The sequence below is a fragment of the Somniosus microcephalus genome, chromosome 4, assembly GCF_052327205.1.
Source record: "Somniosus microcephalus isolate GS21.2 chromosome 4, FLI_Smic_1.0, whole genome shotgun sequence".
NCBI lineage: Eukaryota > Metazoa > Chordata > Chondrichthyes > Squaliformes > Somniosidae > Somniosus > Somniosus microcephalus.
The window spans coordinates 336093797-336107971 of NC_140990.1; the positions used below are offsets into that span (position 1 = coordinate 336093797).

At 46.4% G+C, this 14175-nt stretch overlaps 1 protein-coding gene across 1 annotated transcript in view; it reads right to left on the reverse strand.

Moving 5' to 3' along the window:
* Nucleotides 1-14175, reverse strand: part of tfcp2l1 (transcription factor CP2-like 1) — an 83494-nt gene that overhangs the window by 29537 nt on the left and 39782 nt on the right. Inside the window, exons 5-8 of the mRNA XM_085986886.1 lie at nucleotides 13750-13856; nucleotides 11170-11322; nucleotides 10355-10465; nucleotides 1878-1966 (exon numbers count right to left, since the gene is read on the reverse strand). Of these exons, the coding sequence (XP_085843012.1) occupies nucleotides 1878-1966; nucleotides 10355-10465; nucleotides 11170-11322; nucleotides 13750-13856 (460 nt within the window). The remainder of the gene's footprint in view (nucleotides 1-1877; nucleotides 1967-10354; nucleotides 10466-11169; nucleotides 11323-13749; nucleotides 13857-14175) is intronic.

Sequence of the window (14175 nt, forward strand, 5' to 3'; positions counted from 1 at the left end):
ATAGGTCAACCAGTTTTGGCCAGGGACTACCGCACAGAGAAATGGCAGCCAGGAACGATCTGTACACGGCAAGGACCTCTCATGTATACCGTGGACGTTGGAGAGAGCATTGTAAGACGCCATGCTGACCAGATTCTAGAGTCACTGGAAAACGTCAACTCCACACCACGATCTGATACACCTGGCGATGAAACCGAAGTACCAATTGCATCTACCACAAAATCGGTGATATTGGAAGCAGACAAACCAAACAACGACATTGATCCCGACTCAACCTTACCAGAAGAACCTGATACCCCAAAGAGGCGTTATCCAGACAGAATCAGGAAGCCTCCTCAAAGACTGAACTTATAATTGCTTAACCTCAACCAATGTATCTAGCAACCGTAATTGTAATTAGTTATCATTTAGTTGTTAAATGAATGTTATGTACTGTTTATCTAAAAGGTGAGGAATTGTTGTGTATGTACCTTTAAGGGAATAACTGGTCTCAGACTGCAGTACCGGCAGTGACCACCCCTATATAAAAGGCACTAGCAGCCTTCTGTAGTTTCAGTTCCAGGTTGTCTCCATTCAGTAAAGACTTGTTATAATCAACTCCTGCCGTCCGTGTCTCAATTATACACGGACATAATAATGGCCAGGAGCTGCGTACAACCCTTTAGTTTCTTATTTAAATCTGTCTAATAAGCTGCAGCTGCGGATTGTTAAGATAACATCCACAGGCTGCCTTTACAAACAGGAGCCCCTCCAAGCTGTGCCTTTTGCTGAGAAAGCAAGACAAATTTATTCAGCATTGCATCTCCCTTCCACCCCACACCAAAAGATTGTCATACTGTGACATGGTAATCATGTCAGAAGATAATTCAAAGTAGAACCTCAAGCTCAGAGTCTTCGGGGTCCAGGTACATAGATCATTAAAATGTCATGGACAGGTACAGAAAATAATCAAAATGGTTAATGGAAAGCTGGCCTTTATATCGAGAGGACTAGAGTACAAGGGGGTAGAAGTTATGCTGCAGCTGTACAAAGCCCTGGTTAGACCACACCTGGAGCACTGGGAGCAGTTCTGGGCACCGCACCTTAGGAAGATATATTGGCCTCGGAGGGAGGGCAGCGTAGGTTTACTAGAATGATACCCGGACTCCAAGGGTTAAATTACGAGGAGCGATTACACAAACTAGGGTTGTATTCCCTGGAATTTTGAAGGTTAAGAGGTGATCTGATCAATGTTTTCAAGATATTAAGGGGAACAGATAGGGTAGATAGAGAGAAACTATTTCCGCTGGTTGGTGATTCTAGGACTAGGGGGGCATAGTCTAAAAATCAGAGCCAGACCTTTCAGGAGTGAAATTAGGAAACACTTCTACACACAAAGGGTGGTAGAAGTTTGGAACTCTCTTCCGCAAACAGCAGTTGATGCTCGATCAATTGTTAACTTTAAATCTGGGATTGATAGATTTTTGTTAACCAAAGGTATTAAGGGATATGGGCCAAAGGCGGGCCTATGGAGTTAGATCACAGATCAGCCATGATCTCATTGAATGGCGGAACAGGCTCGAGGGGCTAAATGGCCTACTCCTGTTCCGATGTTCCTTCCTATGTTTCTATGTTCCAGACCACAGTTGAAAAGGCAAAGATTAAACTGGTCTTGAGGGTCTCAAATTGTGCTTAATTTATACTATGGTTTTCCTGCGACTTTATCCTTGTAGCTGCACACGTCCAGCAACTCATTCCTTGGAGCCAGATTATTGAAATAAGGACGTTGATTGTTTAAACAAAAAATGGACTGGCTTTAGATTCTGGCACTCCAAGTCTACAATGGCTCATGGCCAAGGCAGTGACAAAGGGGATTTTGTAGAGAGTGTGGTACATACCCTTCACTGACACTGAAGCTGACAGGCAAGCTGTGGTAGCCTGTGGAGGGAGTACTACTAATGTACGAGACATCAGGCCATGGCGAGCACTGCAAAGAAGAACGAGGAGCATAGTTCTGTCAGCATCTCTCAAAATACGTCATCACATTAATATTCTTTCATTATAACGTAAAAGTGGCAGAAAACAAGACAGTTTTTCCTCTGGTGGGTCATACATAGAAGGTGATGATTAATTCTGCAACTACTGCAGTATTATTGGGTACAAGAAAACATTAAAAGATGTAAAGCTTTAAAAAGAGTAGAGGAGCTGAGAAATTTAAGGGTTTAATAAGAAAGGAAGACTTGCATTTATATAGTGCCTTTCACGACCACCGGACGTCTCAAAGCGCTTTACAGTCAATGAAGTATTTTTTGGAGTGTAGTCACTGTTGTAATGTGGGAAACGCGGCAGCAAGCTCCCACAAACAGCAATGTGATAATGACCAGATAATCTGTTTTTTGAGGGATAAATATTGGCCAGGAAACCTACTTTAAAGATTTGTATATAAGATTTGACACTGTCAGCTGTGGCTCAGTGGGTAGCACACTCGCCTCGGAGTCAGACGGTTGTGGGTTCTATAATGTATATACCTTTAAGGAGGGAACTATCTTTTACAGCTCATGTATACTGCAGTACCGGCAGTGACCACACCTGTATATAGTACTGAGTAGTAATCTGTACAGATCAGTTCAAGTGTGAGCCCCGTTGAGTAAACACCTGTTGTACCGTTCTCCTGCAGTCTGCGTCTTATGATACACAGACACAACATTGGCGACAAGGCAAGTTCGAACCTCCCTGCAACTCTGCATCACCTCCCGGGGATTCGTTCCTGGAGATAAGTGGATTGGAGGTCAAGGCCAGAGACTCGGGCGTCGACCACGGGCAACCGCCCAGTCATCCAGCAGAGACTCGAGAATTGCGGGGGAGGCTGTCGAGAGCCAGGCTTGGCTTTCCAGTCGAGGTGGTCCAGCGAAACGGGCTGGCAACAGGTAGTGCGCAGACCCTTCCCGGACAGCGGCGGGCTAGAGCCCGACCGAGCGGCACAGCAAAGGGCCGAGCAGTATCGACGGGGGAGAGAGAGAGAGAGGGCAGAGCGCACAGGGCGCAGCCGGTGTTCAGGGGCCGAGCAGCGTCGGAGAGAGGGAGAGAGAGACGCGCAGAAACCCGCAAGGCACCGCCATTGCCACGAGGACCTCAGAGAGCGGCGTTGGCAGCAGCGCAGGAGAAGCGCGCGAAACCTACAGGGCACCGCCATTGCCACGAGGACCTCCGAGAGCGGCGTTGGCAGCAGCGCAGGAGAAGCGCGCGAAACCTACAGGGCGCCGCCATTGCCATGAGAACCACCGAGAGCGGCGTTGGCAGCAGCGCAGGAGAAGCGCGCGAAACCTACAGGGCGCCGCCATTGCCATGAGAACCACCGGGAGCGGCGTTGGCAGCAGCGGGAGAGGAAGGAAAGCGCGGGAGACGCCATTTTAAGCCATTGGGAGACGCCATTTTAAACCACACCCAAAATGCCAAAGAGTGGCAGTATCACCGCATTTGACAATGAAGTCGAAGATTGGACTACATATGTCGAACGAATAGAGGTGTACTGCAAGGCAAATGAGGTGTCAGATGACAAGAAAGCGTCGGTATTGTTAAATTTAATGGGTCCAAAGACGTATGGTTTATTACGAAATCTATTAACCCCAACGAAGCCAATGGAAAAGAGTTTTGAAGACATAGTAACGATACTAAAGGAGCATTTAAACCCCACACCGCTGCTGATAGCAGAAAGAGTCAAGTTTCACAAACGGAACCAGCATAAGGATGAAAGCAATGCTGATTATTTAACAGAACTGCGCAAACTATCAAAACACTGCCAGTTTGGAGCGGGACAGGCAGATACCTTAAGGGACAAGTTTGTGTGTGGGCTTCAAAGTGAAGGAACCCAGAAACGGCTTTTATCTGAAAAGGACCTTACGCTAGAAAAGGCTTTCAGCATTGCGGTATCACATGAAGCAGCAGTATGGGGGGCTGCAGAGATACAACAGAGACCGCAAGAATATGGCACAAACGAAATGTCATATGGAACAGAGAAGTGCTATCGCTGCGGCAGAACAACACACGACCAGAATGAATGGAATGTTGGCTTTCATTGCTAGGGGGATAGAATATAAAAATAGGGAGGTATTGCTTCAGATGTACAAGGTATTGGTGAGACCGCACCTGGAATACTGCGTACAGTTTTGGTGTCCATACTTAAGAAAGGACATACTTGCTCTCGAGTCAGTACAAAGAAGGTTCACTCGGTTAATCCCGGGGATGAGGGGATGGACATACGAGGAGAGGTTGCGTAGATTGGGACTCTACTCATTGGAGTTCAGAAGAATGAGAGGCGATCTTATTGAAACATATAAGATTGTGAAGGGGTTGGATCGGGTGGAAGCGGGGAAGATGTTCCCGATGATGGGTGAAACTAGAACTAGGGGGCATAGTCTTAGAATAAGGGGCTGCTCTTTCAAAACTGAGATGAGGAGGAACTACTTCACTCAGAGGGTGGTAGGTCCATGGAATATGCTGCCCCAAAAAGTTGTAGAAGCTACATCATGTGGCATAGTGGTTAGTACTGTTGCCTCACAGCACCAGAGACCCGGGTTCGAATCCCGTCTCGGGCGACTGTCTGTGTGGAGTTTGCACATTCTCCCCGTGTTTGCGTGGGTTTTCTCCGGGTGCTCCGGTTTCCTCCCACAGTCCAAAGATGTGCAGGTTAGGTTGATTTGGCTATGATAAATTGACCTTTAGTGTTAGGGGATTAAATACATGGGGTTACAGGGATAGGGTGGGATATGTGTCGGTGCAGGCTCGATGGGCCGAAATGGCCTCTATCTGCACTGTAGATTCTGTGATTCTGTGAAAAAGCTGTAGAAGCTACATCATTACATAAATTTAAAACAGAAATAGACAGTTTCCGAGAAGTAAAGGGAATTAAAGGTTACGGGGAGCGGGCAGGAATTTGGACGAGTCTAGGTTTGGATCGGTCATGGCCCTGTGGGTAGCGGAGCGGGCCCAGGGGCCGTGTAGCCTGATCCTGCTCCTATTTCGTGTGTCTAATTCTGTTAGATTCAGGAGATGGTTCTGTGATAGTGGATTGGCGGTTAGGATCAGATCAGCCATGATCTTACTGAATGGCGGAGCAGGCTCGAGGGGCCAATTGGCCTACTCCTGCTCCTATTTCTTATGTTCTTATTGCTGGTTCAAAGACAAAGTGTGCAGACAGTGTGGAAAAGTAGGACACATAGCATGAGTCTGCAGGTCGGGAAAGAAAACCAGCAATAAGAAACCTACCAAAGGAAAGTACAAGGAGGTACATAAGATGACGGAGAATAGTTCAGACGAACAAAAGAGTGATAACAACTCCGAAAGCAGGGAACTGAGTTGTCTGAAACTACATAATGTGATCACAACGGAGGATCACCAAACCATTTGGGTCACTCTCAAGTTAGCAGGAGTCCAGGTAAAGATGGAATTGGACACAGGATCAGCCCTAACAGTCATAAACCGACGAGACTACAAGCGGCTATTCTCACACATACCCTTGAGAGACACAAAAATTATTTTGAAGACGTACACGGGACAAAAAGTCTACCCCAAAGGAAAAATAAGGGTGACCGTTATATATAACGGTAAGGAAACACCAAAACTAGACCTGTATGTATTGCAAGATGGAGGACCACCATCACTGGGACGTGAATGGATCCGGAAAATACAACTGGATTGGCATTCCATACAGGCACTGACTGTGGCTGACAAAAAGGATGACGACGTCACACCTGGGCGACTGTCAAAGATCCTAACTGACGCGAAAGAAGTGTTCCAGCAAGGACTCAGAACACTAAAAGGCATGACAGCGACGATTAAAATTGAAGAAAACGCAAGCCCAAAATTCTTTCAGGCCAGACCGGTACCTTATGCGATCCGCCCAGTCGTCGAATCAGAGCTGGAGAGTCTGGAACGTTCAGGAGTACTGTCCAAGGTAGACTGGAGCGAGTGGGCTACACCCATCGTCCCTGTGATGAAAAAGTCATTGAGCAGCACGCCTGGGGAACCAAGGAAGGTTCGCATCTGTGGGGACTTTAAGGTAACAGTGAACCCGGTCCTTCACACCGTACAATATCCACTTCCGCGGATTGAAGATATTTTTGCCTCGCTATCTGGAGGGAAACGCTTCACTAAGATTGATCTGGCCCAGGCGTATCTGCAAATGGAGGTAGAAGAAGCATCAAAAAAATACGTCACAATCAACACCCATAAAGGTCTCTACCAAGACAACCGGCTGGTATTCAGGGTAGCATCAGCTCCGGCTATTTGGCAGAGGACAATGGAACAAGTCCTGCAAGGGATCCCAGGGACCCAGTGTTACTTGGACGACATCCTGGTCACGGGCGAAAATGACAGTGATCACCTTGCCAACCTGGAGCAGGTGCTCACTAGATTGCAGGAATATGAGCTCCGAGCTAACCGCCCCAAATGCGAGTTTTTTAGAAAACAGATCTCGTATTGTGGCCACGTTATCGATAAAGAGGGGTTACATAAGTCCCCAGAGAAGATTGAGGCAGTAGTCAAGGCTCCAGCACCGGAAAATGTGTCACAACTGAGGTCGCTCCTCGGGCTGGTAAACTACTACCATAAGTTCTTGCCAAATTTGTCTACAATATTACACCCACTGAACACCCTACTGCAAACTGGGGTGCCATGGAAGTGGAGTGACGAATGTAGACGAGCTTTCCAGAAGAGCAAAACACTAATCACATCGAAAGAGGTATTGGCCCATTACAACCCGACATTACCAATTCGGTTGGCATGTGATGCGTCACCCTATGGCATTGGAGCGGTGCTGTCGCACAAATTCTCGGACGGCTCAGAGAGGCCAATAGCCTTTGCATCATGATCACTAACCTCAGCCGAGCGTAACTATGCCCAGATTGACAGGGAGGCCCTCAGCCTAGTGTGGGGAGTGAAAAAGTTCAATCACTATCTGCACGGGCAGAAATTCACCTTGCTGACTGATCACCAGCCTCTTGTCTCCATTTTTAATCCGAAGAAGGGCGTTCTGGTGATGACTGTGCAACGACTACAAAGATGGTCACTTTTTCTAGGGGCGCACCACTATGAGATTGAATATAAGGGCACGAAACAGCATGGAAATGCTGATGGGCTATCACGCCTGCCACTGCCTACTGCGGAGGAAGCACCAGCAGTGGATCCTGTCAAAATATTCCATTCGACTATGTTGAATACCTACCGGTAACTGACGCTTGTATCGAAAAGGAAACCCGAAATGACCCGACACTGTCTCGGGTATATGATTTGACGGTGAAGGGATGGCCAGCACATGGCGACTCACTGTTGCCAGCATTCTCGACAAGGAGAGAACAGCTGTCAGTGTGCCGGGGGACCTTGATGTGTGGATCCCGAGTGGTAATTCCACCTAAGTTAAGGGATAGAGTGCTCAATGTGCTTCATGAGGGTCATCTGGGAGGGGTAAAAATGAAAAGCCTAGCCAGGGCTTGTGTGGTGGCCGGGAATCGATAAACAAATCGAGGACCTGACCAAGAGCTGCTCAGGATGCCAGAAAGTCCAAAATGCACCACCACAGGCCCCTCTACACCCATGGGAGTGGCCCTCATCTCCATGGCAACGGGTGCATATTGATTTTACTGGTCCATTCATGGACTCAATGTTTTTAATAGCCGTGGATGCGCACTCGAAATGGCCTGAGGTCATCAAAATGTCCTCCACCACCACGGAGAAAACTATTGCAGTCCTACGGACCATTTTTGCCAGGAATGGCTTGCCAGAACAGATTTGCTCCGACAACGGACCACAGTTTGTGTCCGAAGAGTTCCGGAGGTTCTTGAAAAAGAATGGGGTAAGGCATTACACATCCGCCCCGTATCATCCAGCAACAAATGGATTGGCTGAGAGGTTCGTACAAACCTTTAAGAAGGCAATAAAGGCTATGTACAATGACAACATTCCGCTGCAGCACAAGGTGGACAATTTCCTGTTCGCCTACCGGAATGCGACACATGCAGTCACCAACCAGGCCCCAGCCATGATGTTCTTTAACCGAAGGTTAAGATCTCGCCTGGATTTGCTCAGACCAAACGTACGAAGCGATGTTGAGAGTAAGCAATTCCAGCACATCCATGAGAAGCCAACAAGGAGCTTCAATGTAGGGCAACCAGTCTTGGCCCGCGACTACCGAACAGAAAAATGGCAGCCAGGAACGCTATGCACACGGCAGGGCCCACTAATGTACACAGTGGACGTTGGGGAGAGCATCGTGAGACGCCATGCTGACCAGATCCTAGAGTCACAGGAACAAGTCAACCCCATGCCTCGCCCATACGTACCTGGTGATGAACCCGGCGTACAGGTCACATCTACCCCAGAAACAGTAGCATCAGAAGCTGATGAACCAACCGACGACAGAATCACCTCCGCACCAAGAGCAAGACACTTGGGAAAGGCGCTATCCAGAAAGGATCAGGAAGCCTCCCCAAAGACTGAATATATAAATAGACTATTTTCAGCTAATGTTGCATGTTAAAAGTGTTAATTGTAATTAGTTTGATATTTAATTGTTAAATGAGTGTTATGGTACTGTTAATCTAAAAGGGAAGGAATTGTAATGTATATACCTTTAAGGGGGGAACTATCTTTTACAGCTCATGTATACTGCAGTAACGGCAGTGACCACACCTGTATATAGTACTGAGTAGTAATCTGTACAGATCAGTTCCAGTGTGAGCCACGTTGAGTAAACACCTGTTGTACCATTCTCCTGCAGTCTGTGTCTTATTATCCACAGACACAACAGGTTCAAGTCCCACTCCTGAGACTTGAGCACATAAATCTAGGCTGACACTCCAGTGCAGTGCTGAGGGAGTGCTGCACTGTCGGAGGTGCCATCTTTCAGATGAGACGTTAAACCGAGGCCCCGTCTGCTCTCTCAGGTGGATGTAAAAGATCCCATGGCACTATTTCGAAGAAGAGCAGGGGAGTTATCCCCAGTGACCTGGTCAATATTTATCCCCCCATCAATGTCACTAAAAACAGATGATCTGGTCATTATCACATTGCCGTTTATGGGAGCTTGCTGTGTGCAATTGGCTGCCGCGTTTCCTACATTACAACAATGACTACACTCCAAAAAGTACTTCATTGGCTGTAAAGCACTTTGAATCATCCTGAGGTTATGAAAGGCGCTATACAAATGCAAGTCTTTCATTTCCTTTTCTCAGAGGTACATGTGTTTATTTAGAACTGTAGTTCGGTTTTGAAAGTCTCTCATTGCTATTAATCAGATGTTTTTAAAAAACCTCAGCTAGTAATTTGATGTTGATGGGATGACTTTTCACACATCAATGTTCGAGTTAGAAGTAAACACTGCCAGGAAAAGTTGCCACACAGCAAATAAGTGCAGAAATTCAAGAAAAGTACTTGCCTTTCTGTCACCGCTGTAAACATAAGGGGGCAGTAATTCCTCCCCAAACGCGTGAGTACGGAAGGGGTACTCACGCATCTGGCCGGAGGAAATGCCGGTTTTCAGCATGCACAGCACATGCGCTGAAAACCAGCATTTCCTCTCCTCTAACCCAAGAGGTGAAGAGGCTAGCGCGTGCGCTGTAGGGGGCAGCGCGTGCGTCTTGGATTTCCTCTGTTTTGGGGGATTTGCGCATGTGTAAAGGCCTCCGGTCTTTACGCTTGTAAAAAGCACACGTAAGTATTTATTTTTACAGGTAAGTGGTGTTTTAGTGCAATTTAGAATTTTTTTTTTCCACAGGTTTATTATTTTAAAGAATCTACAATAAGGTAAGTTTAGTTTTAGACCCTTTTTATTAAAAATTTATTTTTTCAGAAAAAAATTGTTTAAATTATTTTTTTAAACTTATTTATACTTAATTTAATGATTGGGATGTTTTATTAAATTTTTATTCAAAATTTAAATAGTGTTTTGGGCCCCCGAGGTTTTCATGAGTTTGACAGTTCTTACTCTCAAACTCATGAATGAACCTTCCCCTCCCCTGATTGGTTGTACAGTGCTCACCTGATCCCAGCCGGCACATCGCACTAACTACGCCGCTGGATCAGGTAAGCACATCGCGCCGACATCTGAACCAGGCCTGTGACAGGAAATGCAAGCAGGCCCGGGCTTCAGATGTCAGCGCGCAGGGTGAGTTCAGATCGGGGGCTTGCACGCGCGGCAAGCCCCCGACACCAAGTTCTGGGCCATTATGCTGTAGAGTCTGCCAATAATCATTGCATCATGTCAACAGTGGCCGACAGAAAGGTCTTGATTGAGTTTGCAAGTTAGTGGAACGTAAATTTACGTGAGTCCGTGTCCCAATTTAAGAGATTCCACAATCCAATTCCTCAGGAAAGATCTCACCTCTGTGAGGATCGTTGTATCGTACGAATGCTGGTACTTTTCTCTCTCTTGGACCGTTCGCTTTTCGATCTTCTCCCGATCGGTTTTCTGTTTTCGATCAGCTCCCTTAGGCTTTAAAAACACACACCCATTAAAACCATATTCAAGTTTGACAGGAATCCAGGAACTGGTCAAACTCTGATCATTTGAACACACGAAGCAAACATCAAAACAAACAAGAGCTGAATTATAAATAAAACAAAAACTATCCAACCATTTCAGTAACATTCCTGTAACATACTTTGAAATGGATTCAAGGCGCAGTTAGACTGGTTTCTGGAAAGAGAGACAGGAATGAGTGATATGGTGCAAAGGCTGGCAGGTGAGGTTGATCTATCGAAAGGATGAGCCAGGTTGGCCTAATGGCCTTTTCTATTAAAAAACTCTTATGAACTTAAATAACACATATAGCATGTTTAGGCTTTTCAAGGGAGTGATGTTCCCAAGAGACTTAATATTCCCGATAGCTCCCGCTCTGAAATGCTCATCACAATTCATCAGCCAATACCGCCCGTGAACCAGCTGTTGAGAGATATGCAATATTTTGGGGAGGTTGTACCTCACCTCTACTCGAGACAGCAGAGATTGGGAGCTCACCACCCAAAGGAATTGTGGGTACATGCCAAACTGAGGCAGACACGTTAATATCATTGCCGACAGTACAAAAAAAAGGAGCAAGATTTGAAAAGTTGATTTAAAACGGAGTTTGTTTTCTGCTGACCATCAACAATATTCACAATTAGCCCCCGACGAGCAGTAAACTACTTAACCCGTACCTTGAACACTTTGATCTGGCAACTGGCGGAGTACAGGTGTTCAGTATATTCACCATTCTCGTTTTGTTTGAACGTGTCAATCTGAATCCTGAACGGAACTCCCTTCTCCCCACCATGCTTCCTGGGGGTGAACTCAGTGCTGATACAATGGACCTAAAATAAAATATTTTAAACACTTTTAAACATTCCCCGGTCGTGTACTAATCATTGGTGAGGCCACATCTTGGATACTGCATTCAGTTCTGGGCACCTGCTTTCAGACACTGACACACTGGCCGGGTTCAGTGAATAGTGATGAGGATGAAGCTGGAACTTGCGGCCAAGGCACGAGGAGAGGCTCAGAACTGATCTTGTTTTCAAAGAAGAGACAATGGACAGAAGACATGATCCAGGGTTTTGAAACAAACAGTGAAAGGTATAGATGTCGAATGCATTAACAAGCTGGACGAGTGGGACTGCGAGTTCAGAACTAGATGGCACAAATGAATAAACTTCAAGCAAGACTATCATCTCGGGCGGTGGAGCAACACAGGTGGTAGAGGATCGGCCACCCGTTATAAGCAGTGCCCGATATTCAGTTCCACTGCAGTCATTCCTATCTTGAGAGTGGTTAACGTTCCTATATTGAGAGAGTGGTTAACAAAGCATATGGGATCTTGGGCTTCATAAATAGAGGTATTGAGTACAAAAGTAGAGAAGTTATGCTGAACCTTTATAAATGTAAAAAGTCACACAACACCAGGTTATAGTCCAACAGCTTTATTTGAAATCACAAGCTTTCGGAGCGCTGCTCCTTCTTCAGGTGAAGTGGAGAAATGCATAAAGACACAGCTTATATAGTCAGAGAATCATGTCAGATGTTTACAGGTAACCTTTCCAACTGCCATTTATCACACCTCGGCAGAGAGATAATCACAGCAGTTGTGCCTGCTTTATAAAGCGCTGGTTAGGCCACAACTGGAGTATTGTGTCCAGTTCTGGTCACCACACTTTAGGAAGGATGTGAAGGCCCTCGAGAGGGTGCAGAGGAGATTTACCAGAATGGTTCCGGGGATGGGGGATCTTAGCTACAAGGACAGGTTGGAGAAGCTGGATTTGTTTTCATTAGAGCAAAGGAGGTTGCTGGGTGATTTGATAGAGGTGTACAAGATTATGACGGGTTTGGATAGGCTAGACGGGGAAAGTCTGTTCCCACTAGTTGATGGTACAAGGACTAGGGGACGCAGACTTAAGATTTTGGGCAAGAGATACAGGGGGGTTGTGAGGAAAAACATTTTTCTGCAGTGATTGGTGATGACCTGGAATTCGCTGCCGACGGAAGTGGTGGAAGCGGAGACACTCGGTGTCAAGGGGAGACTGGATAGGCACTTGAGGGAAATAAACTTGCAGGGCTACGGGGATAGAGCGGGGGAATGGGACTGACTGTATTGCTCTACAGAGAGCTGGCATGGACTCGATGGGCCGAATGGCCTCCTTCTGTGCCATTATGACTCTATGACTCAAGATTAGGGCCTAGAAATTCATCTCGGGCGGAGGCTCCACACAGGCAGCAGAGGATCGGCCGCCCATTATACGCAGTGCCTGATATTCAGTTCCACTGCAGTCATTCCTATCTTGAGCAAGTGCTTCTCACTTACGGGCCGTCTATTTTGCACTGCGTCAGAGTGGCTTTTAAGCAGTTTTTATATTTCTTTCACTGACCACCACAAAATCCCGTCCCAGTTGTCAATGCACCATGAAAAGATCTTTGGGATTCGTTCATCAGACATTCGTACCACGTGGCCTGACCATCGTAGCCGTGTCTTAGAAAAAAACATAGAAACATAGAAAAATAGGAGGAGTCAGCCATTCGGCCCGTCGAGCCTGCTCCGCCATTCAATATGATCATGGCTGATCCTCTATCTCAATACCATATTCCTGCTCTCTCCCCATACCCCTTAATGCCTTTTGTGTCTAGAAATCCATCTATCTCCTTCTTAAATATATTCAGTGACTTGGCCTCCACAGCCTTCTGTGGTAGAGAATTCCACAGGTTCACCACCCTCTGGGTGAAAAATTTCTCCTCATCTCAGTCCTAAATGTCCTACCCTGTATCCTGAGACCGTGACCCTTCATTCTAGACCCCCCCGCCAAGCCAGGGGAAACATCCTCCCTGCATCCAGTCTGTCTAGCCCTGTCAGAATTTTATACGTTCCAATGCGATCCCCTCTCATTCTTCTAAACCCTAGTGAATACAGGCCTAGTCGACCCAATCTCTCTTCCTACGACAGTCCCGCCATCCCAGGAATCAGTCTGGTGAACCTTCGCTGCACTCCCTCTATGGCAAGTATATCCTTTCTTAGGTAAGGAGACCAAAACTGCACACAGTACTCCAGGTGTGGTCTCACCAAGGCCCTGTCTTCATGATCGGAGCATCTATGCTTGGCTTGTCAGATAACTTGAGAAGTAAGTTTTGCACCACCGCCAGAGATGAAGTTCTAGCCCAATAGCTCCACCCATTCTCGCCCCCCCCACCCCCCCACCTATGCATTGGATTCAAGACTGTGACACACCACTGTAGAAGCGACATAGTCATTTTACCTGAACAAAAACAGAAGTCCTTTTGGCAGGATCCCAAAGAAATTCAATAGTATTTAGCTGCATCGGATTTGCTCGAGGGTCCAAGATACCAACTGACAGCGGTATGTCTGTGAAAAGTTACATTTTAGAATCATTTTTTGATTTATTTTGTGGCATTAGGACACAGGGATGTATTCCTCTCTTTTCCCCGCCCCCATGACAAATAAGAACAGCTTGCACAAAAAAAAAGTTTACGCAGAGACCAGCTCAGATTTAGCATGACGAGCCCTCAACCTCAAGTCAGGCACTAAGGGGGCATCGCAAAGCCCCACCAAACTTTACCGAATTAGTAGTATGCTTTTAAAATTGAACACATGGCTGTCTTTTTTCAGATAAACATTCAAAACCCTTGACGTATCTAAATGTCAGGGTAGATGGCGTTGGATT